The following is a 25,011-nucleotide window of genomic DNA, read 5'->3' as shown; positions in this document are numbered from 1 at the left end:
ATTACACTTCCCCAAATCCAGAACTGCCTGTTCCCTTGTGGGCTCCACCACAAGTTGCTCAGAAAAAAATTTTGTGACATTCCACAAATTCCTTTTCATGGAATCTACTACCAACCTGATTTTCCCAGTTCACCTGAATATGGAAGTCCTCCACGATTATTGTAATTGTTACATCCCTGTTCCATCTCCTGATTTATTTTCTTCCACACATCCTGGCCCTTGTTGGGAGGCCTTGCAGCAGGGTCTTTTCCTCCTTTGCAGTTTCTCAACTACTCACACGGAGCCTATGCCTTCCGACTGTATGTCATTCCTTGCTATTGATTTAATTTCATTCCTTCCAGCAAGTCAATCCCGCCCGCTCTCGCAATCTGCCTGACTTTGCCACAGGATGATCTCTGGGAATTTGCTTCCCAGCCCGAATCCCCTTTCAGCTCTGTCTCTGTGAGACCCACAACATTGTAGCTGCCAATTTCAATCTGTGCCACAAAGCACATTCACCTTGTTTTGTACAGCATCACCACTTAAATACAGCACCCTCAGTCCTGCATTGCCTGTCCCCTTCTCACAGTTGTCCCTTTATCTCCTGTCCCTGAAGTTACATTTCTCATCCATTCCATGTCCTCTTACTTGTTATAGAGACACAGAGTCTTGGAGATGTACAGCGTGGAAACAGACCCCTCGGTCCAACCCGTCCATGCCTACCAGATATCCCAACCTAACCTAGTCCCACCTGCCAGCACCCGGCCCATATCCCTCCAAACCCTTTCTATTCATATACCCATCCAAATGCCTCTTAAATGTTGCAATTGTACCAGCCTCCACCACTTCCTCCAGCAGGTCATTCCATACACGTACCATCCTCTGTGGGAAAAAGTTGCCCCTGAGGTCTTTTTTAAATCTTTCCCCTCTCACCCTAAACCTATGCCCTCTAGTTCTGGACTCCCCCACCCCAGGGAAATGACTTTGCCTATTTACCCTATCCATGCCCTTCATGATTTTGTAAACCTCTATAAGGTCGCTCCTCAGCCTCTGACGCTCCAGGGAAAACAGCCCCAGCCTGTTCAGCCTCTCCCTGTAGCTCAAATCCTCCAACCCTGGCAACATCCTTGTAAATCTTTCCTGAACCCTTTCAAGTTTCACAGCATCTTTCCGATAGGAAGGAGACCAGAATTGCACGCAATATTCCAACAGTGGCCTAACCAATGTCCTGTACAGCCGCAACATGACCTCCCAACCCCTGTACTCAATACTCTGACCAATAAAGGAAAGCATATCAAATGCTGCCTTTACTATCCTTTGTGAAAACTCTAATAATTGTTGCTGATCGCTCCCTCCCCCTTTACCTTTTCCCATAATTTTCTAGGTAACTCATCCCCAACTACCCCAAACCCCCTCCCCACCCCTCCAACTATTTAGTTTGAATCCCTACCTGCAGCTCTATTTATGCGATTCACCAGGACCTTGGTCCCAGCAAGTCTCAGGTGGAGCATTGGAACAACTCCCTCCTTCCCCAGTGCTGGTGCCAATGTCCCATGAATTCAAACCTGTTTCCCCTACACCAATCCTGGACCTCTTTAATCTTGTTGACAGTGTGTTCATTGGAGGGGCTCAGTGGTTCAGATAGTAATCTGGAGATTAATACCTTTTTGGTTCCGCTTTTCAATTCAGACCCTAATTGCTCATGTTTGCTCGGCAGAACCTCTGCTCTCTTTCTACCGATATCGTAGGTCCCTACGCAATCTGAGACAATGGGATCTTCCCCCTCCCACTCCAGGATCTTCTGCAGCCCAGATGGGATACCCTGAATCCCGGCACTAGGCAGGCAACACAGCCTTCAGGACACTCCAGGCCACAGAGAACGGTGTCCAATTGCCCTGACTATACTGTCCCAATTACACCTACATTTCTCTTGCCTTCCCCATTCTTGAATGGCTCCCTGTACCATGGTGCTTTGGTCAGTTTGCTCATCCTCCCTACAATCCCCACTCTCATCCACATGATAAGCAAGAATCCCAAAGCTGTTAGACCAGCTCAAGTCTCCTTCCGCACTATCTCCCGGATCCCTCTACCTGCTTCATCCCAAATCACACCCTCCTCTCCCTGACCACTGACTGAATTCATGGTAGAGTCATAAAGTCATACAACATGGAAGCAGACCCTTCGGTCCAACTTGTCCATGCTGACCAAGTTTCCCAAACTAACTAGTCCCACTTGCCTGTGTTTGACCCGTATTCCTCCAAAACCTTTCCTATTCAGGTACCTTTCCAAATGTCTTTTAAATGTTGTAACTGTACCCCCAACTACCACTTCCTCCAGTAGTTCATTCCAAGTACAAACAATGTCCATGCAGAAACGTTGCCCCTCTGGTCCCTTCTAAACCTTTCTCCTCTCACCTTAGGGAAAGGATTTTTGCTCTCTAATTTATCTGTACCCCTCATGATTTTATAAATCTCTATGAGGTCAACCCTCAACCTCCTACACTCCAGTGAAAAAAGTCCCAGCCTATCCAGCCTCTCCTTATGTTTCAAACCCTCCAGTCTTGGCAACAGCTTGATAAATCTTTCTGAACCCATCCAATTTAATGATATCCTTCCTAAAGCAGGACAACCAGAAGTTTACCTCAGGGTTGTGACTACATTCTGAAACACAGGGTCCAGGTAACTCTCCCTGTCCCTGATGTGTCGCAATGTTTGAAGCTCAGATTCCAGTTCATCAACACTGAGCTGGAGTTCCTCAAACAACCAACACTTGCTAAAGATGTGGTCACATGAATCACAATGGGGCCTATCAACTCCAACATCATCCAGGTGCAAGTGTAATAAGAAAGGCAGATAGAATCCTGGCGTTTATTGCAAAAGGACTGGGTTATAAAAGTAAAGACATGTTGATACAGTTATATGTGGTGTTGGTCAGACCACACTTGGAATATTGAATGCAGCTTTGGTCTTCTTACCTGAGGAGGGATAGAACAAAGAAAAAAGAAAATTTACAGCCCAGGAACAGGCCCTTCAGCCCTCCAAGCCTGGAGGGATGTGGTGGCATTGGAGACAGTTCAGGGTAGAGTCACCAGATTGATTCCAGGGATGAAAAGGCTGTCGTTTGAGGAGCTGTTGTATAACTCGGGCTAGTATTTGCTGGAATTCAGAAGAACAAGGAGGATCTGATGAGATGTACAAAATGCTAAAGGGGATTGATAAGGTGGATGTTGAATAGAAGACCCCCCCCACCCCTCCCCCATTGTGGGACAGTCTTGACCAAGAGGTCAAAGACATGGAATGACAGGAGGTTGGTTCAGAGCTAAGATGTGGAGAAACTGCTTCTCTCAGAGGGTTGTGAACCTGTGGAATTCAATGCCTCAGACAACAGTGGGAGCAGAATCAACCAACAGTTTCAACAAAGTAATAGACATGTTTTTGATGAGAAGTGGGATAAAGGACCAATGAGAGTAGGCAGGAAGATAGAGTTCACTCCAGGATAAAATCAGCCATGATCAGGCTAAATGACAGAATGGGGCACATAGGGCTGTATTGCTTACTCCTGCCCCTAATTCCAATGTTCTGATATTCCAACCCAGTAAGAACCAGTATTCATCCCACCATAACTCTCACATTAACCCCCCCACCCCAACCCTGTCAGGCTCGCTGCTCCTGACCAGGGGAAACATTGGCAATGCTGCCCCCTGGGCCCTTCACCAGCTCAGATACTGAGGCCTCAATGAGTGTGGAAGCATTAGCTGGTGAGCGCTACCAATTTCGCAGTTGGCCACGGAGGAAATGCCCCAGGTCGCTGCCACTTGGAGGACTGCCAGGGACCAGGCTCCTGCTCAGGTCCAGGCAGGAGAGCACTCTATGGTATTGGTAATCTCCAAGCACAGAGGAGCAGATAGAAGTATGAGACACAATGGAGCTTATTGCTCAGGAGCTGCAGGAGTGCTGTTACGCTGTGGGGAACCCATCTGCTGTGAACATGTGACCATGATGCCAATGGAGAGCCAGGTTCAATACCCTCACAGTCTGCTGGAGACACGCTATTGGTCCTCACCCATGCCACCGGGTTGCCCCTTCCTCACAAAGAGGCCAGCTGGTGCCAGGAAATACCCAACCAGGGGAAGAACCACACAAAGGCCCCTCAGAAATCTCCTCTCAGGACACTCCAGAGGTGGCTTGTCCCTGTAGCTAGTAGGACAAGGACAGCAGATACATGGGTACACCACTAGCTGCCCGTTCCCCTCCAAACTACTCACTACTCTGCTTTAGAACCAATGCCTGCCATTCCTTCACCATTGTTGGGTCCAAACCCTCCAATTCCCTTCTGAACAGCGCTGCGGGTCTAACTTGAATCCTAAGGACTGCAGTCATTCAAGAAATCAACTCACCAGCGCCACCTCCTGAGCATTTGGGGATGACAATAGAAACCCAAACAGTGATGACCACATCCTGTGAATGAATGAAGAAACCAAAATGGCCACCAACATTGAGTGTTATGGATATTGAGAGAATTATGGTTGATGCTAATGCCGTCCTCACGCACTTCACCACTAACAGCCCTTTATCAGGGGTGCTGGATATATTTACAACATCAACACTGCTCATATCAGATCATTGGGCCTTGGGTAGGACACAACAACAACAACAACAACTTGAATTTATATAACCCCTTTAACATCGGAGAGTGTCTCATGAATGCCTCATCCTTCATTGGATTAAATTTGAATAGCGAGCTAAAGGAGGAGACATATCCAAGGACAATATCTTCATCAAAAGAGTAGGTTTCAAGAGCATTGTAAAGGGGGACAAAGAAGGGGAGAGGGGTAAAGAGGGAATTCCAGAGACTGGGTCTAGGCAACTGAAGGCACAGTCCCCAGTGATGAGAAGGAGGAAGGATGTTGGGGATGAGAAAGAGACCAAATGCTGTGTTACGTTGGTGAAAATATCAGAACCTCAGCATCTTATGAGATAAACTTCCTCTTTAAAATAGATCGTGACGTGAACTTGGTTTTGCAATAAAAGAAAAATTGTGTCTGCTGACACATCATATGATTGAAAACCCATTTCACTTTGTTCACACACTGCAGGCTTCGAGATCAGCAGTGGGATAGTTTGAGTCAGCAGCCGTTGGGACCACAAGCTAAGCTGTGAGGAAACATCTCAAGCTGCTCTCACTGGAAATTTTAGCAACCTCACGGACTGATTCGAAACTATGAATTGGTGGGAAATGTAAGCAAAATCTATATGACCCGAGAGAGAACCCATGCAGGTCTGAAACAGCTCTGAAGAAGTTACACAAGACTCAAGTGCAATTGCAAAGCAGTGTCATTAGGGCAGCATATTCTAGAGGGATAATTCAAACACCTCATTTATTTAATGGCATCTGTGAGCTGTGTTCCGTTACAAGTCTGCACAATTACATAAAAAGATCTAGAAATGTTTTTTCCTGTTGGCTGAAGTTTGTCACCAATCATCATCACAGCGCCTGGGACCCAGGTTTGATCCTATCCACGGGTGACTGTCTGTTTAGAGTTTGCATGTTCTTCCCATGTGTGTCTGGGTTTTCTCCCAGAGGTGTGGAGGTTAGGTGGACTGGCCATGCTAAATTGTTCACAGTGACTAGGGAACGTTTGATTAGATTAGATTACTTACAATGTGGAAACAGGCCCTTCGGCCCAACAAGTCCACACTGACCCGCCAAAGCGCAACCCACCCATACCCTTACATTTACCCCTTATCTAACACTACGGGCAATTTAGCATGGCCAATTCACCTGACCCGTCGGAGGAAACTGGAGCACCCGGGGGAAACCCACGCAGACACGGGGAGAATGTGCAAACTCCACACAGTCTGTCGCCTGAGTCGGGAATTGAACCCGAGTCTCTGGCGCTGTGAAGCAGCAGTGCTAACCACTGTGCCACCGTGCCGCCCAAATGTGAAGGCTAGGGATCTGTAGGATTATCAGGAGAGGTCAATCATCTATTGTCAATGCTGGGATGAGGGGGCTGGATCTGCATGGGAATATTCAGAGAATAGGGAATCATACAGCACGGAAACACACCCTTTGGTCCAACCAGTCCACGCTGAACATAATCTCAAATTAAACTAGTCCCACCGGTCTGCTCCTGGCCCATATCCTTCCAAACCTTTCCTATTTGTGTACTTATCCAAAATACTTTTAAACATTGCAATTGTGCCCACATCCAGCACTTCCTCAGGAAGTTCATTCCACACACAAACTCTGTGTAAAAACAAAACCCCATGTCTTTTGCGAATCTTTCCTCTCATCTTAAAAATGTGCATGTAATCTTGAAATCCTCCCATTAAAGGGAAAAGACAACTACCATTAACTCTATCTGTACCCCTCACGATTTTGTAAAAATTCTGCAAGGTCTCCTCTCCACCTCCTACACTCCAACGATAAAAGCCCCAGTCTATTAAAGCCTTTCTTTCTTTCTGTGCTGTAGGGGCTCTGTGATTTGAAATGGTTTATACAAAGCTGTGGGTGGTAGCTCTGAAACCTTCAGAAACCCACCTGAGCCAATGTGAAGCTGACATCTCATTCTAAAGTCAAACTGCTTGGAGGTTAAGGCAGTTTGAAGGGGTGATGGAAGTGGAGTCTATTCTGAATCATGGAGTTAATGGCAGGGCAGATGGTAGGAATGACATTCAGAAAGTGGAATCGCAGGTAGATAGGATAGTGAAGAATGCTTTGGTATGCTTTCCTTTATTAGTCAGAGTATTGAGTACAGGAGTTGGGAGGTCATGTTGCGGCTGTACAGGACATTGGTTAGGTCACTGTTGGAATATTGCATGCAATTCTGGTCTCCTTCCTATCGGAAAGATGCTGTGAAACTTGAAAGGGTTCAGAAAAGATTTATAAGGATGTTGCCAGGGTTGGAGGATTTGAGCTATAGGGAGAGGCTGACTAGTCAGGGGCTGTTTTCCCTGGAGCGTTGGAGGCTGAGGGGTGAGTTTATAGAGGTTTACAAAATCATGAGGGGCACGCAGAGGGTAAATAGGCAAAATCATTTCCCTGGGGTTGGGGAGTCCAGAACTAGAGGGCATAGGTTTAGGGTGAGAGGGGTAAGATATAAAAGAGACCTAATAGGCAACTTTTCCACACAGAGGGTGGTACATGTATGGAATGAGCTGCCAGAGGAAGTGGTGGAGGTTAGTACAATTGCAACATTTAAGAGGCATCTGGATGGGTATATGAAAAGGGAGTGTTTGGAGGGATATGGGCCAGGTGCTGGCAGGTGGGACTAGATTGGGTGGGATATCTGGTCGGCATGGACCAGGGTCTGTTTCCGTGCTGTACATTTCTCTGACTGTGTGACTCTAAGTGGGAGAGAGGTGCTCAGAGGAGTATTATGGAGAACAACAGCAGGAACCAAAGTGGCACTGAGGAAGTGAACACTGCTCTGAAGGTCATGTACCCTCATACACCAGAGCAGAGTTGTCTAATCATAATTCATTGATATTGGTAGACCTTAAGTTGGCTCTTTGTTTTGTCATAGAGTCATACAGCACAGCAGACCCTTCGGCCCAACGTGTCCATACCAACCAGGTTTTCCCAACTAAACTAGTCCCATTTGTCTGTGTTAACCCTGAGAATTAGAGGTCACAGTGGGTCAGACATCCAGGGTGAGAGAGCAAGCTAACTCCAGGACAGTCACCTCGACCTGAAGCATTAGTTTGCTGTCTCTCCATGGAGTCTGTGATCTCCAGGGTGAAGTTCTCCTTCATGGGAACCGTGCAGGGTCTACTGTACAGACTCAGGGAAAACTTGGTTTCATTGAATTTCATAATCTGTTGCCGCAGGGTCTTCACAAGGAGGGTGGGATCTATGGGATTAGATGGTCAGATCTTGGAATCGATTGAAGTGAAGTATCTTTCAGCTTTAAGACCCAACTCATTGAGGGCCCTGAATATAAAACAGGGAATGGGGAATGACCATTCGCTGTAATTCATCCGAGTCACTGTTGGAATTTAAAGTGGTGTCGAGTGACTTAGAGACCCTTGAATAAATGTGTGGAGAGCACAAAAAATGGTATGGAAATTAAATGTTTCAATTCCTATGTTTCTTTTTTCTCGGTACATCAGTTAGTGTAATCCTTTCGTTACTATCAGAATCTGAAGGTTTCTCAGAGAGAGAGAGAGAGAGAAATCTCAGGGGCTTCCTGTTAACGCAGCGTGTGTGTGAAAGTGAAACAGGAACCAGCGGGTTGTGCTCGGGACAATTTCGGGCAAGGGCCAAGTCAGAAAGAGGAATCTTTGTACCAAGGGCTGTTCCACTTGGAAGGGAGCGAATATTTCGCAAGAGCAGCGCCCAGCGGTCCCAGGGAGCGGAGTCAGCTCGGGAGGAGTCACACAGAGAGAGGGAGAGAGCGTTAAAACCCAGCAACTGGTGACTGGGAACCAGTGTCTGCAGCAGGTTGCAACACACAGGAGAGAGAGAGAGAGAGGTAAGGGTTTCATAGAGGGGTATGGTCTCTGGGATAATGCTGTGTGTTTTGGGGAGCACTCCGCCCCCTTTCACTCTGGGTTTTTTTGTGTGTTTGAGGAGCCAGTCCAGGAAAGACGGGCCGAACGAGCTCCCGCGCCGCCGGAGTAATTCAAGAGTTTCAGGGCAGAATGGACGGGCTCCGAGGGGGCATCCAGGTCCCTCAGCTACCCCCGGGTACTGTTCCTAGGATCTGCCCCCTGTCCCTGGGCACTGCCCCCAGGATCTGTCCCCTGTCCCTGGGCACTGTCCCCAGAATCTGTCCCTGGGCACTGTCCCCAGGATCTGTCCCCTGTCCCCGGGTACTGTCCCCAGGATCTGTCCCCTGTCCCTTGGGCCCCAAGGATCTGTCCCCTGTCCCCGGGTACTGTCCCCAGGATCTGCCCCCCACCCCGGTACTGTCCCCAGGATCTGCCCCCCCTCCCTCCCCCTCGTCCGTGGGCACTGTCCCCAGATCTGTCCCCTGTCCCCCGGCACCCGGGTTCAATTCCTGACTCAGGCAGCTGACTGTGTGGAGTTTGCACGTTCTCCCCGTGTCTGCGTGGGTTTCCTCCGGGTGCTCTGGTTTCCTCCCACAGTCCAAAGATGTGTGGGTCAGGTGAATTGGTCATGCTAGATTGCCCGTAGTGTTAGGTAAGGGGTAAATGTAGGGGTATGGGTGGGTTGCGCTTTGGCGGGTCGGTGTGGACTTGTTGGGCCGAAGGGCCTGTTTCCACACTGTAAGTAATCTAATCTAATCTAATGTCCCCAGGATCTGTCCCCTGTCCCTGGGCACTGTCCCAGGATCTGCCCCCCGTCCCCGGTCACTGTCCCCAGGATCTGCCCCTGTCCCCGGGTACACTGTTGGGTTTGTACACTACTGGTTTGATACATTGGCCACATTGAGTACAAGGGAGCTGATCGTGGGTGTACAAGTAGGTGCCAAGTCTAGATAGTTACAAGTATGGGACATAAAGTTTAAGGTAGTGTACTGGGGCATCAGGTACAGGTTATGGACAATAAGGGGAGGGGACAAAGGGTGTACTGTTATGCCGGAGTGTGGGGCCTGGGGTCAGTATATCCAGCTGTAGGGCCTTGGGACTGTATATCGGAGTGTGGAACATTGTGTTGGTATAATTGGGGGTGTTGAGTGAATGGCTGTGCCTTTTCTTAAGATCCAAGGAAGAAGTTGCATTTTGAACTTCACTCGAGCTCAATTATGGTGCTGTTTATCACTGAACCGAGTACTGTAATGGGGCAAAACAACACCAGCTTGTATTTATAAAGCACCTTTAAATGTAGTTAAATGCCCATCACACTTCTCCAGCCCCATAAGGTGGTATTAACGTCACCAACCAAGTGATTAGTCAGTGAGATTCATTTTAGAGAGAGTCGGGACCAAAGAAAGGGAGGCAAAGAATCAGTTCCAGAGCTTCAAGCCTTGGTGACTGAAAAGACAGCCGGTTTATTTGGTCCATTTATATTCCCACCGTAGGTTGGTACATGGTCCAATATAAGGCCAGTTACAAATGGGTTCAATCCGTGTTCCAGCTGAATTCGATTGGGGGCCTACCTTCGTTACGAAAAGCACATAAACTATGATTTGCAGACCGTTGACTAATCAAAGATGTTATCTAGAGAAAAAAAACTCTCCCATGAAATACCTTGGGATGATTTGCTCCATTGAATGGACAATGCCAATGTTCTTATTAATATGCAAAATATCCTCGTTGCAAGAAATACATTTTAATTAGAAATTGAGAAGACTTTAACTCAGGAGAATGGTCGGCTTTTGAATATTCGGGGGAATAAATAGGTTTCTGAAAAAAACAAGATGCTGGAAATCGGAACCAAAAACAGAAATTGCTGGGGCAACTCAGCAGGTCTGGCAGCATCTGTAGAGAGAAAGCAGAGTTAACATTTTGAGTTTTCAGAACTGAGATATGGATAAATCTGCATGAACCACTGCAATCATTTGTTCAGATGATTTCTTGATTTTATCTTTACTTGCAAGAGCCAGCAAGCACTCTACAACATTTGAGCAGAGTGCAGGAATCTGGTCGGTTAGTTGTAAGGTTTTGCTGTTAGTCCATTTGTACTGGTTTCCTGCTGTAACAACACATAGGCTAGTTTCTTTGCAATGTTATATCATACCGAGTAAGTTAGAATGAGTCTGGTCTGAGGTTTTCTGCCCAGATAACAATGTGTGAGCATTTTGTGAGAATGGTTAGATTCTATTGAGAAAGTGAATGTTTTGTTTCAGAAGTTTCCATGACTATTAACAGATGTCGAACCATCACTATTTTATCTACTGTTACACTCTATCCTGTTGTTGATGATTATACAATGGGTAATTTGGACTTAATTTTCAAAAAACTTGGCTTAATAATCACAGTTAAAGTTTTGATTCCATTTTAAGGTGGTTTAACCACTTTGTTCTTATTAGCACCAATTTTAAAGGTGCCACATTTTCTTTGATAGTCTCAAACATGCGAAAACTGCCAACAAATATTTGCATCTCAGATTCTGTTGAAAACAACCTTGTTGTTAAACTGGTATCTGGCAGGTTTGGTATGTATTGGAAGGGTAATTCCAATCCAAACCTGTTTGGTTTCCTTCTCTCAGATAATGACTTGATTCTTGTCTCAATCTTTGAACACCTTTTAACTAGAATAATATTAGAACAGAACCTTTTAAAACAACTCACAAAACTGCAGGAGTGTTAACAAACCAAAACTAGGTATTAAGGCACATAATGGAGATGTTAAGGTGGATGACTAAAAGTTGCTCAAACACTGTGACAGTGCATACACCCCTTCCTTCCTGCAGTCCTCTGTCCCTGTGTGGGTAGAAGGAGGAAGGACATTGTCTCAATCAGTTCTGTGCTGGTGTTTATACTGCACACGACTATACACCCACACTGTGGTGTCCTCCAATCCTGCCCTATTTAAATTTTACTTCCTTCTGCTTGCACCTCTCTTAGAATGCTTGAATACAAACTGCTGTGAACATATCATGTGACAGCATGTTCTACATTCACATTACTCTCAGTACAAGGAAATTCTTCATTTGATTTGATGCTAGATATTATGGTAACCAACTGCAAACAATAAAATGTCTGATCCACAGTGTTAACCCGGGTTTCATTCTGGGATCTGACTTGTCCAGTATCGCCATCAGCTGGGATCGTAACAGGGGGCACAATAGCTACAATAACAACTTGCAGTACCACCTCATTCATATGTACTGAAACTGCTGTTTAATGTAGATGCACCATATAAGAACTGAGTTTCTTTGCCTTAGAGATTAGAACAAAGCAGTCACAAACACAGTGGCTCAGTGGTTAGCACTGCTCCATTACAACACCAAGGTTCCAGGGTTGATTCCACCCTCGGGTGGCTGTCTGTGTGGAGTTTGCACATTCTCCCCAAGTCTGCGTGGGGTTTCCTCCCACAGTTCAAAGGATGTGCAGTTTAGTTAGATTGACCACGCTAAATTGCCCTGCAGTGTCCAGGGATATGCAACCTCAGTGGATTAGCCATGGTTAAACGAGGGATGGGGTGGGTCTTGGTGGAATGCTCTTTGGAGGGTTGGTACAGACTTGATTGGCTGAATGGCCTCTATCCGCACTCTATGAATTTGATAGCATTAGATACAAACTGAAATCTCTCTCAAGCATTTCATTCCAAAGGAATGTACATGAATAGTTGTTGACCATCTCTCGCTGATAATTGTGTGTGAATTCTATTTAGGTTAAACACAATGAAGACCTCCTTTTCCATTTGCTTGCTGCCCTTCCTCGCTGTTGCCTTTGTGCATACATTTGAACCTTCATTGGATGAAGCTTGGTTGAACTGGAAGTCATTTCACAATAAAGAGTATGCTGAGGTAAGTGATTTAAAACAGGAACTTCAGCCTGAATCCAATCTCTGACTATTTAGGACAATAGGCAGCACAGTGGCTCAGTGGTTAGCACTGCTGCCTCACAGCGCCAGGGACTCGGGTTTGATTCCAGTCTCAGGCGACTGTCTGTGTGGAGTTTGCACATTTTCCCTGTGTCTGCATGGGTTTCCTCCGTGTGCTCTGGTTTCCTCCTGCAGTCCAAAGATGTGCAGGTTAGGTGTATTGGCCATGCTAAATTGCCCGTAGTGTTCAGGGATGTGAAGGTTAGGTGCATTAGTCAAGGGTAAATGCAGGAGAATGGGTTACTCTTCGAAGGGTCAGTATGTACTTGTTGGGCTCAATGTCCTGCTTCCGCACTGTCGGGTTTCTATAAATACCCTTACTCAGAAACTATGTCTCGCTCCCATGACTAAATCCAAGGTAGCCAGTGATGATAAAAGAAGGAGTGACATTGTTCTTCTCTTTATTCAACATATTCTATTATTTCTAGAATCCTCGTTGTTAATTTTTCACTTTCTGGGCCTGGGAGAGTTGCTTTGATGGTTATGTATCACATTGGGCCAGGCGAGCTCTCCACAATGGAGGTATGGAAAGGCCTGCATTGTGGCAGCTCAGCACAGTGCGATATGGGTTCGAATCCCACCATGGCAGATGGTGAAATGTGAACTCAGTAAAATCTGGAATTAAGAGCACATCTAACGGCACCCATCTAATACTCATGAACTCTAGTAATGATTCACTAATCTGAATCACTAATGTCCTTTTGGGCAGGAAATCTGCCATCCTGACCTGACCTGGCCTACATGTGAGTCCACAGCCACGATAATGTGGTTGACTGTGAACTGCTCTCTGAAATGGTCAAGGACCACTTTGGTTGGGTAACAAATGCCAGCCTTGCCAGCAATGTCTATATTCCATAAAGTAAAATTCACAACTCCTCACTATTATCTTAACTTATCTCATATTTGACACGGGGCAGGGAGGGGGGGGGGGAGAGTTACCCCCATTTAAAGCTCCCTGCAGGGCCAGCGGTTTAAATGAAGCTCTACTTAAAGTTGGACAGGCAAGTCTTTTTCTATTTGTAATCTTCCCTCATGGGTGGAAGGTAATCGAGGAGTATATAAAGTTCCAGGCTGCATCATAGAGTCATACAGCACGAAAACAGACCCTTTAGACAAGCCAGCCCGTGCTGACCATAATCCCAAATTAAATTAGTCCCTACTGCCTGCTCCTCGTCTATATCCCTGCAAACCCTTTCCTATTCATGCATTTATCTAACCATCAGCTCAGTGTGAAACAGCAAGTTTACTCAAAGCCCTAGGGGTGGCAGAGGAAGAATTTTAATGTGTTGAAAGCAATTCAGAGAAAATAGATTAATATCAGGACTGAAAGGGTTGTCTTCATGAGGAGAGACCGGTCTTCAGAAAAATAAATTTGATTTCCTACAGTAGGGAAACAGACACTTTGCCCCAATAAGTCCACACCGACCCTCCGAAGAGCAACCACTCAGATGTATTCCCCTGACTAATGTACCTAACACTATGGGCAATTTAGCATGGCCAATTCACCCTAATCTGCACACTTTTGGATTGGGGGAGGAAACCGGAGCACACCCATGCAGACATGGGGAGAATGTGCAAACTCCACACAGTCACCCGAGTTGGGAATTAATGCTGCTCCCTGGTGCTATGAGGCAGCAGTGCTAACCACTGATCCACCATGCCACCCAATAGAAGGTGTCTTGATTAAAGTGTATAAGATTCTTTTACTGCATTAATGTGGCGAAGATGCTTCCTTATATGGGAGAATTTAGAATTGGAGGTCCCTGTTTAAAATAAGGGACTCCCATTGAAGACAGAAAGGAGGAGAATATTTCCCTCTGTGAGGGTGATAAGGCAGTGGAACACCCTTCCTAAAGAGCCCATGGGAGCAGCTCTTGAGCAGAGGTGGATAGATTCTTGCAAAACAAGGAAATGAAGGTTATCAGAGTGGAGGAGAATGTGGAATTGAGACCACACTTATGACAGATATGATCTTACTGAATGGTGGAGCAGGCTCAAGTTCTGCCACTAGTTTGTGTGTTTTGGAAATATTAGTGAACACCAAACCGAATTTACACAGAGGCTGTATTACTGTGTTGTTACCTGCAGCATTATGTCCGATCTTTATCAGTTTGTAATTGTCAGAATATGGGTGTTGCCGGGTATTTATCATCCAGCCCTGATTGTTCATAGTGGCTTCCTAGATCAGTTCAGCCAACAGTTTAAAGTTATTTTATTTAATTTAATCTATTGTCATGTATCGTTTGTTACAAAACACAAAGAGAAGTGTTGTATAGTGTCATCACTCTCCAGCACCATCTTGCCTCCACCGACACCACTGCCACCATGATCCTCACTGGGCCTTGTGGCTGGGTCACATACTGGGCCCAAACAGGGTTAAGCAGGGAGACCGACACACCAACAGGAGATTGGAATCACTGGGAAGGGATCAACGGGATAAAAACGCCCGATTGGGTCAGAGAATGGGTACAGTGTGGTCTACCACAATGGCATTAATGTCACATAAAGAGCTGGAGCTTTAAGATTCTTTAAAGGGACATTCACAAACCATTGGGTTTCCTGAGCAACGTGACAGCTTCATGATTTCAGAACTAAAGTACTTGTCAAAAGAAGCAATGGTGAAATGAGGAAGTGAGTGTTTAGAGTCTGTGTGTTGTGGAGGGAGTTTTACTCGAAACATTGAAGAGAGAATTTAATTACTATTTATAAAGGATGGATGGTGCAGGGATACTGGCAGAAGGTGGGACAGTACCTGAGTTGCTCATTCATAGAGCTGCCACTGTGGAAGTGGGTTGAATGATCACATTTTATGCTGTAACTAGCCCATGATTCTGATTCTGTAAATCAATTGAAAATGTCAGCTTACCCCCATGGTGGGATTTCATTTTCAAGTTCGCGAGGAAGTAACAGGTGGAGTGCAGGAGCCTCCATTGCTACTGGAGCTTCAAAGTGTTTATGAACTAGATCACTGACTTGGATGAAGGGACTGATTATATGAAGTTCAATTTGGTGACGGTACAAGGATAGGTAGGAAAGCATGTTGTGAGGATGATACCAAATGTGTTATTTAATGCATATGATGCAACATGAGCCCTGGGACACCTCCTTTCAAGAAGGGCCACTATATCAAGTGGTACTTAAGTGGACACCTGACTTTGCCTGAGATCAAAGTCTGAACGAGTGACCTGCCAAGAGCTGCCAGGCAGTCAGAGGTTGACCAGATATTCATGACATGATGGTGTCTCTGGGACTGGGAAGAGATGGCTGTTTCCAGTAATACCTCTGTGGCTTCAATCCCAGGCACAGGTTAGTGAGGGCACTATGCAGTCCATAGACCTCCTTGGCTGATCTGGTCTGCTATTACTCAACCGCTGCCTCAGCGTAAGAACATAACCTGAAATGGAAGGGGTTTTCCTGGCTTCACACCTCTATTCCCTGCTCTAGGAGAGAAACCTAAAGGAGGTGGGGAATGTGTTGGGACTGACTGTCGGATGGCTGGCTTTTATGTATCCTTTCCTCAGGATCACACTGTACTGGACAAAAGCAGCCAATCACTATGAACACATGTAGGCATCTCTCTCTCAACTGGTGCAGCTTAGATTGGATAGGGAGGACAATTGGCTTTAGTAACCAGACAAACATCGAAGTTCTTACCTGGAACATTCTAGAGTTTCATCAAACAAAATAAACCCCTCTCCAAAATCTCATATGGTGTTGGCATTATCTTAAGAAGTGAAAATATGTTGCTGGAAAAGTGCAGCAGGTCAGGCAGCATTTTCCTGAAGAAGGGCTTATGCCCGAAACGTCGAGTCTCCTGTTCCTTGGATGCTGCCTGACCTGCTGCGCTTTTCCAGCAACGCATTTTCAGTTCTGATCTCCAGCATCTGCAGACCTCACTTTCTCCTCGAAGATTATCTTAAGAAGACATGCTAAACTGTCCTTGTATTGTAGAAGGTGCTTTTTTTCTTTGACAACTCAGTTCCCATTTGAATTTGGCCAAACAGGAAAATATAAAGTGGCTGAAAGGTAGTTTCACTTCCTTACTTTTTACCAAAAAAATTGAGCTTGGTGTATCAGATTTTCAGTCCCTGTGTATTTAAGGCACGGCTCTGTAACAATAACCAGGAATATGTTGCAACTACAGGGAAGTGTTTTTTTTATTTTTAGCTTTGTTTTTTTCTGTTGTTGAAGACCCAGATTGTCTGCTGCTAAGCTACAGTTTCTATTAGCACTTGCATAACTCAAGCAGTCATTTTTCAAAGGGGTGTTCCGATGCGATAATTTACTGTGGGGAAATCACAGTTGATCTCAACTCTGTCTTGTCCTTGAGCCACACAGATGCACAATTTCCTTCCCATAGATGTTGCTAAAGAGAAAAACTCGAGAGCAGGTCTCTAATCCATTGTTAGCTCATACCAGGGACGAGACCATTAGTGATTGTCTCAACAGGGGGCAAATGTATGTCAAACGTTGAATGGGGCAGCAATTGGCAGAAAAGCTATAACTGTAAAATAAACATAAGTAATAGAACATAGAACATTACAGCGCAGTACAGGCGCTTCAGCCCTTGATGTTGTGCCAACCTGTGAAACCAATCTGAAGCCTATCTATCCTACACTATTCCATTTTCATCCATATGTTTATCCAATGACCATTAAAATGCCCTTAAAGTTGGCGAGTCTACTACTTTTGCAGGCAGGGTGTTCTACGCCCCTACTTCCCTCTGAATAAAGAAACTACCTCTGACATCTGTTCTACATCTATCATCCCTCAATTTAAAGCTATGCCCCCTCGTGCTAGGCATCACTGTCTGAGGAAAAGACTCTCACTGTTCACCCTATCTAACCCTCTGATTATCTTGTGCCTCAATTAAGTCACCTTTCAACCTTCTTCTCTCTAACAAAAACAGCCTCAAGTCCTTCAACCTTTCCTCATAAGACCTTCCCTCCATACCAGGCAACATCCTAGTAAATCTCTTCTCAACTCTTTTCAAAGTTCCACATCCTTCCTATAATGCGGTGACCAGAACTGTACGCAATATTCCAAGTGCGGCCACACCAGGGTTTTGTGCAGCTGCAGCAAGACATCATGGCTCCAAAACTCAATTCCTGTATCAATAAAAGCTAACACACTGTATGCCTTCTTAACAACCCTATCAATCTGGGTGGCAACTTGCAGGATCTATGTACATCAACACCGAGATCACTCTGCTCATCTACACTACCAAGAATCTTACCATTAGCCCAGTCCTCTGTTTTCCTGTTACTCCTTCCAAAGTTAATCACCTCACACTTTTCCGCATTAAACTCCATTTGCCTCCTCTCAGCCCAGCTCTGCAGCTTATCTATGACCCTCTGTAACCTACAACATCCTTCGGCACTATCCACAACTCCATGGACCTTAGTGTCACCTACAAATTTACTAACCCATCCTTCTATGCCCTCATCCAGGTCATTTATAAAAATGACAAACAGCAGTGACCCCAAAAATTATCCTTGCAGTACACCACTAGTAACTGAACTCCAAGATGAACATTTCCCATTAACCACCACCCTCTGTCTTCTTTCAGCTGGCCAATTTCTGATCCAAACTGTCAATTCACCTCAATCCCATGCCTCCGTATTTTGTGCAATAGCCTACCGTGGGGAATCTTATCAACGCCTTACTGATATCCACATACACCACTTTACCCTCACCCACCTGTTTGGTCACCTTCTCAAAGAACTCAATAAGGTTTGTGAGGCACAACCTACCCTTCACTAAACCGTGGAGACTATCCCTAATGAACCTATTCCTTTCTTATAATTTTTCCAAAGCTTCCACACCCTTCTATATTAACAATTTATATTAATAATGGTGTGTTGTTCAAGAAACATCTTTGCAGTCCGAAAGCCAAATTGTGGTCTTAGTTACATTGAAGAATTCGTATATTTTAGATTTAGATTTAGATTCTGTTCGCTGAACTGGGAATTTGTGTTGCAGACGTTTCGTCCCCTGTCTGGGTGACATCCTCACTGCTTGGGAGCCTCCTGTGAAGCACTTCTGTGATGTTTCCTCCGACATTTATAGTGGTTTGTCTCTGCTGCTTCCGGTTATCAGTTCCAGCTGTCAGCTGCAGTGGTCGGTATATTGGGTCCAGGTCGATATGCTTGTTGATAGAATCTGTGGATGAATGCAATGCCTCTAGGAATTCCCTGGCTGTTCTCTGTTTGGCTTGTCCTATAATAGTAGTGTTGCGGCAGAAACAAACCACTATAAATGCCGGATGAATCATCACAGAAGCGCTTCACAGGAGGCTCCCAAGCTCTGAGGATGTCACCTAGACAGGGGACGAAACGTCTGCAACACAAATTCCCAGCTCGGCGAACAGAATCACAACAACGAGCAGCCGAGCTACAAATCTTCTCCCAAACTTTGCATTTAGATTTAGACTTTATTGTTACGTGTACTCAAGTGTAAAAGTGTAGGATTACTGTGAAAAGTGTATAATGTCACTGCATATGCATCATCTTATGTTCAAGTAGACAATAGACAATAGGTGCAGGAGTAGGCCATTCAGCCCTTCGAGCCTGCACCGCCATTCAATATGATCATGGCTGATCATTCCTAATCAGTATCTGCTTCCTGCCTTATCTCCATAACCCTTGATTCCACTATCTTTGAGAGCTCTATCCAACTCTTAGTACCTAAGTACAAAGACTTAAGAGCAAGGTTGAAAGAACCAAGGAACAAAGTTAAACGTTAAACATTACAGTCACTCTTAATATAAAGCAGAAAAAGAAATAAAGCTAAAAGTTTATACGTTATAGACTTTCTTATGTGCTTAGTCATGCTGGGACCGTATTCCTTAGTGAGTTCGAAATCTTACCCTTTGGCTCACTTTCCCTGCACAGGGCATTGCAAGAGTCCCACTTTGGGGCTGAGTAATCAGGTTATAAACATGCAAAACTGTAACAACTGTGCAGTCATAAACAAATTCAGCAGGTAATAGAGAAGTGTTGAATAGATGATCATAAGAAGAGTAAAATTGGATTGGAATTATCTTAGAATCACAAGCAAATACGTTATTACTTCATTCCAGGTACTAAGGTACACAAACATTTCACCACCAATGTAATTCTCTGAGGACCTGGGCCATGTATGGGATGGGGCTACTCACTAACATTCCCCACCTCAGCATTTGAATATAATTGACTTTCTGAGTTGCTAAGATTGTTCTGGGTGTGGTGGGATTCTGAAAAGGAGTGGACTGTGCAAGGGATTTTCCAAGCTGAGTATAATTGTTAACTCAGACGGAAATTGCTGGAGAAACTTAGCAGGTCTGACAGCATGTGTGGAGGGAAGATAAAGTTAACATTTCAGGATCAGTGACCCTTATTAACTCCAGTTGTTTGCAGCATTTTGAACTTTGTGGCTTGAACAATGCAGTTGTACATTTGGGTCTGGAGGTCAAAAAATCAGTCTCAGTGAATTTTCCTGGATTGTGGACAGTTTGTGTGTCTGAGAAGTGTCAGATGTAGATATAGCTAATGTAAATGGGTAATGGTTCATGTAAGGCAATTTCATGAGGGCTCTGACCATGAACAGTTGTTTATTTGCTTTTAGTATACTGTCCTCTTGACCATCTCACTTCAAGTCAGCTTGAACGTGTATTCCCAAGATGTTCAAAATATTTATCGTGTCACAATATAATTGCTTAACTTTATGTAAAGGGACTAGTACTCATGGCTGTTCTATGTCTCTGGATCAGTGGTGCTGGAAGAGCACAGCAGTTCAGGCAGCATCCAACGAGCAGCGAAATCCACGTCTCAGGCAAAAGCCCTTCATCAGGAATCTGTTATATGTCTGTTCATGTGGGATTACTTTGTGTCTAGTAGTGTTTAGTGTTTAACCTTCAACCTTCCCTTTCCTTTTGAAGCTATGAATATCTCATCACTTTCCCTCTCCGTGCCCCAGAAGGGGTTGGAGGTACCAGGTTATTCCCGGGTTTACCAAGCCTGGACAGGAACATTTCAAGGCTGAGAAGGGGTGCAAAGATTAAACAGCACCTATACCTCAATCGTTAAAAGAGTTTTATGAATGTAAAACCACTATGTTTCACATGACCAATTTCATTTTCTCTTTTAAGGATGAAGGCAATTATAGAAGGATGGTGTGGGAGAAACATTTGAAACAAATTCAGCTTCATAATCTCGAGCACTCGATGGGGAAGCACACGTACCAGCTGGGGATGAATCACTTCGGAGATCTTGTGAGTACAAATGCAATTGTTGTGTGTCACAGTAAGTAGTTTGGCTTCTCTGATAGAGTCCAGCATTGGTGGATGTGAGACATCAATCCTTAACCTATACTGCATATTGGGGGAATTAGTAGGGGCAGTGCACTTGACATCCATGTCCCCCAGAATGCTTCTCACTACCCAGTGTTTAACAGCTACCCTCAGGTGAGTGGTCAGCTCTGTCAGCTCCATGGTTGATATGGAGACAGTTCTGCTGCTGATATTGACGCGAGACCCGCTCAATTTTCATACTGGAGTCTTGTTTGACTTTCAGAGGCCAAATTCTGGAGTTTTTGGAGTTGCTGACGGGGAGCTCAGTGTTTGAGAGGTTAGGAAATATATCGCAGCCCTTTAAAAGTGGCAGCATTTGGGGTGAGGGAGTGGCAGCACCCATTGTCACAAGATGTAAATTTTGGAAACCTTTAAGGCTCAAAACACTCAAGGGACTGAAAAAGGAGTGAGGGTCACTCCTGCCCCTGATATTAACTGACTGTAGTTAAAGAGCCTTTTAAGTATAATTTATGCTTCCTGATCTTTCCCGATCTTTAGTTGGTCATGGTGGCATTAAGAAACTGTTAACTCTGACTTGTCATTTCTGAGCCAGGAGTATGACCTCTCCAAATCACGATCTGCCCAAAGATCAGATCAGCTAGACCTTCAGCAATAAACTGGATTGGTTTGCTGGATTTCTCTCCCAGTACAGTCATGTTAATGTTTAAAAGTGCACAGTACACAGATGAAAATCGTTCCCCATACGTCAAACTTGCCCCATGACACTTGAACTGTCTGATAATTTTGACCCAAAAGGTTTCTGAAAAGATCCACCCTCCAACCATTCCTTATCTCCAACCTTCCCTTTTCCTTTTGAAGCTATGAATATCTCATCACTTTCCCTCTCCGTGCCCCAGAAGGGTTTGGAGGGACCAGGTTATTCCCGGGTTTACCAAGCCTGGACAGGGACATTTCAAGGCCGAGTTCTGGCTCCTGATTCCCATTGAGAAGTTCCCAGTGAGGCAGTAGCAGGGTTGGTCCCAGCTGTGGTGCCAACCTGGTGAAATAACCTGCTCACTTGAGGCTTACCCTTAAAGAATGGCTTCTCAGAAATAGCCAAAATATGAATGGAAATATGAGAAGAAAAGTGGGGAAAACCCAGAGCTGGGAAAAATTCCAGTCTCAATACTCACACGAACTTATTGTAATTGTGCATGGAGGAAATAATTGAGATATTAAATGGGGAATGCTGGTTAACTGGTTCTGGGCTGTATTTGGTCGAAGTTCAAGTTCCATTCTACTTGAATATTTCCAGCTGTAGACTTGACCAATTGCAAGGTGTTTATGGCTGTAACATTACAGAGAGCTGTTGTGCTTGAAATTAGCTGCTTTGTGAGTCTAAGTTTTTTTTGATGATGATTCTAACTAAATGACTCGATTACAGACAACTGATGAATTCCAACAATTCATGAATCAAGTTCACCGGCTTGAAATGATGAACTCAACCAGGAAAGAGCATGCTGGGCCCAGACCATTCCGCCTTCCTCAGAGCATTGACTGGAGGGCCAAGGGTTATGTTACTCCAGTGAAAAACCAGGTAATGTGGCGAGAGTGCGAGCTGAACTCTAGGTCTGGCAGAATGTGTGGAGAGAAATCAAAGTTAATGTTTTGAGTCAACATGTGGGTACAGTAGGTGTATTGTAAGTGGTTTAGCACCTGCCTGGTTTCAGTTCAGATATTCAGAACATGGAGAATCCAGAGAAAGTGAGGACTGCAGATGCTGGAGATCTGAGTTGATTGTGGTGCTGGAAAAGCACAGCATTTCAGGTAGCAAGCAAGGAGCAGGTGAATTAATGTTTTGGGCATAACTCCTTCATCATTTGGAGAATCAGGGACTTGGTTATTTTACACTTCTGTCTGAATTGGGTCTCCCAAGATCATTTGAAGCTATTTCATTGATGTGCAGTAAGACATTCATCACTTTTTCATTGAAAATGGCTCATTGTAGAGTCATCAATGTAGCATTGTCTTTGACACGCCGTTCCAGGGTGTTCTGCTAAAATGCGACAGTTGCGTTCCACTGCAACCTCACATTATAGAAAATCACGCTATGGAAAACCACTATAGAAAATCGTGCTATGGAAAACCACTATAGAAAATCGTGCTATGGAAAAGTGCAACAGAACATTTGCGCTGTAGAAGATCACTATACCCATTCAGTAAAAAGTTTGCATTATCCAAACAACGTCTACAATTTGTCAATCGTGTTAGAGCCAAGTGGGTGGCACGGTGGCACAGTGGTTAGCACTGCTGCCTCACAGCGCCAGAGACCCGGTTCAATTCTCGCCTCGGGCGACTGACTGTGCAAACTCCACACATTCTCCCCGTGTCTGCGTGGGCTTCCTCCAGGTGGTCCGGTTTCCTCCCACAGTCCAAAGATGTGCGGGTTAAGTGAATTTGCTGTGTTAAATTGTCCTTAGTGTTAGGTGAAGGGGTAAATGTGGGGGTGTGGGTCTGGGTGGGTTGTACTTCGGCGGGTCGGTATGGACTTGTTGGGCCGAAGGGCCTGTTTCCACACCGTAAGTAATGTAATTCGTGCTCACGAATTGTGTGTTATAGCAGAACGATCTGTAATCCCAGAGGAGAATCAATGTAATGCAGATTGGGAGATTATGGATGTTTAATTAATTTTCATTGCCACTTGCTGGATCTCTAACATGCTCTGACCTTAATGCTCTTTCTAAACTTACAGTATGTTTACTGTGTCACTCTGAAGCTATAAAATAACTGAAAGTTTCACTTGAGGTGTTGCCGTTAGTACTGTATTAACAAGAATTGTTATCATTGCTTCCAGTATGCCTGTGGCTCCTGCTGGGCTTTCAGTGCAGTTGGTGCCCTTGAAGGACAGACATTCAAGAAGATAGGAAAACTAATTTCCTTGAGTGAACAGAACTTGGTCGATTGCTCCAATGCGGAGGGTAACCACGGATGCAATGGCGGGCTGATGGAATTTGCCTTCAACTATGTTCAGTCTAATGGTGGGATTGACACAGAGGATTATTACCCATACACTGCAAAGGTACGGTTTTATTCTCCAAATGTTCTCCCATTGCTTTCCTCCTTTTCGGAGTGTATTATTTTGTGCTGGAGATCCATAATCCCCAGCTCTTCAGCAGGACATCATACAAACATCTCTGTTATTCATCAGTGAATCTCAGTATTGGGCCCATTCAGAGTGGCATCATGAGAGTAAAGTTTGCTACTGTCTCCACTCAACTCCACACATGAACTTTTCATCAGGTAGGAGTTATAGCAAGATGTCCAGCTGATTTATTTCTGAGACACTGAGGGCAGTTGTATCACTTTGCCAATGGAGGTCAGTCAATCCTGTTAGACTTCCCAACACTTTATAAAAGAAGAGATCAGATGTTAACCTTTACAAAATATCACCAGTATCTGTAGATGTCTCTTCATACTCACTGAGTGAATCAAATTGACTGAAGAAACATCCTTCAGGGGCAGTGTAAGGAAGACCAAGCATTTTAATGGAAACTTATCAAATTAAGTATGTTTGCAAGATGGTTAACAAGCAATAATCCTCCTTAATTAGTAACTCGCCACTATCACCTGAGAACCTTGCTGTGCCACTTGTCAAGAACAGAACGAGGAGCAGGAGTAGGCCGTGTGGCCCTTTGAGCCTGCTCTGCCACTCAATAAGATCATGCCTGATCTTTTCATGGACTCAGATCCACTTACCTGCGCTCTCACTGTATCCCTTCATTTCTTTATTGTTCAAAAAAATCTATCTTAGCTTTAAAAACATAGAATCACCTACCTCCCTGGGCAAGGAATTCCATAGATTTACAACCCTCTGGGTGAAGAAGTTCCTTCTCAATTCAGTCCTAAATCTGCTCCCTCTAATCTTGAGCCTATGCCCTCTTGTCCTAGTTTCACCTGCCAGTGCAAACATCCTCTCTACTTCTATCTAATCTATTCCCTTCATAATTTTATATGTTTCTATAAGATCCCCCCCATTCTTCTGAATTCTAATGAATATAATCCCAGTCTACATAGTCTCTCCTTATAAAGCAACCCCCTCAACTCCGGAATCAATCCAGTGAACCTCCTCTCAAAAGCTTAAAAGATCTAGCGAACAGCTGTTATTGTCAAGATAGACCTCATCAGACCTCTAGTGTAATTCTGCCACACAACTCACCATAGGCCTGTAAGATTCGGCCAATTATTTTTACTGATCTGAATAGATCAGGAAGGATCAGGTATGATATTTCTGAATACAGGTTGTTC

At 44.8% G+C, this 25,011-nt stretch overlaps 1 protein-coding gene across 1 annotated transcript in view; it reads left to right on the top strand.

The window, feature by feature from the left end:
* The first annotated feature begins 8,002 nt into the window (after positions 1–8,002).
* Positions 8,003–25,011, top strand: part of LOC132829006 (procathepsin L-like) — a 31,114-nt gene continuing 14,105 nt past the window's right edge. The window contains exons 1-5 of the mRNA XM_060846266.1: positions 8,003–8,040; positions 12,225–12,360; positions 20,566–20,688; positions 22,151–22,303; positions 23,561–23,785. Coding sequence (XP_060702249.1) covers positions 8,018–8,040; positions 12,225–12,360; positions 20,566–20,688; positions 22,151–22,303; positions 23,561–23,785 — 660 coding nt within the window. The 5' untranslated portion in view covers positions 8,003–8,017. The remainder of the gene's footprint in view (positions 8,041–12,224; positions 12,361–20,565; positions 20,689–22,150; positions 22,304–23,560; positions 23,786–25,011) is intronic.

Source organism: Hemiscyllium ocellatum, chromosome 28, assembly GCF_020745735.1.
Source record: "Hemiscyllium ocellatum isolate sHemOce1 chromosome 28, sHemOce1.pat.X.cur, whole genome shotgun sequence".
In the NCBI taxonomy this organism is placed as follows: Eukaryota; Metazoa; Chordata; class Chondrichthyes; order Orectolobiformes; family Hemiscylliidae; genus Hemiscyllium; species Hemiscyllium ocellatum.
Note: the sequence above shows the minus strand (reverse complement) of the source record. Positions and strands in the feature narration are given on the sequence as shown.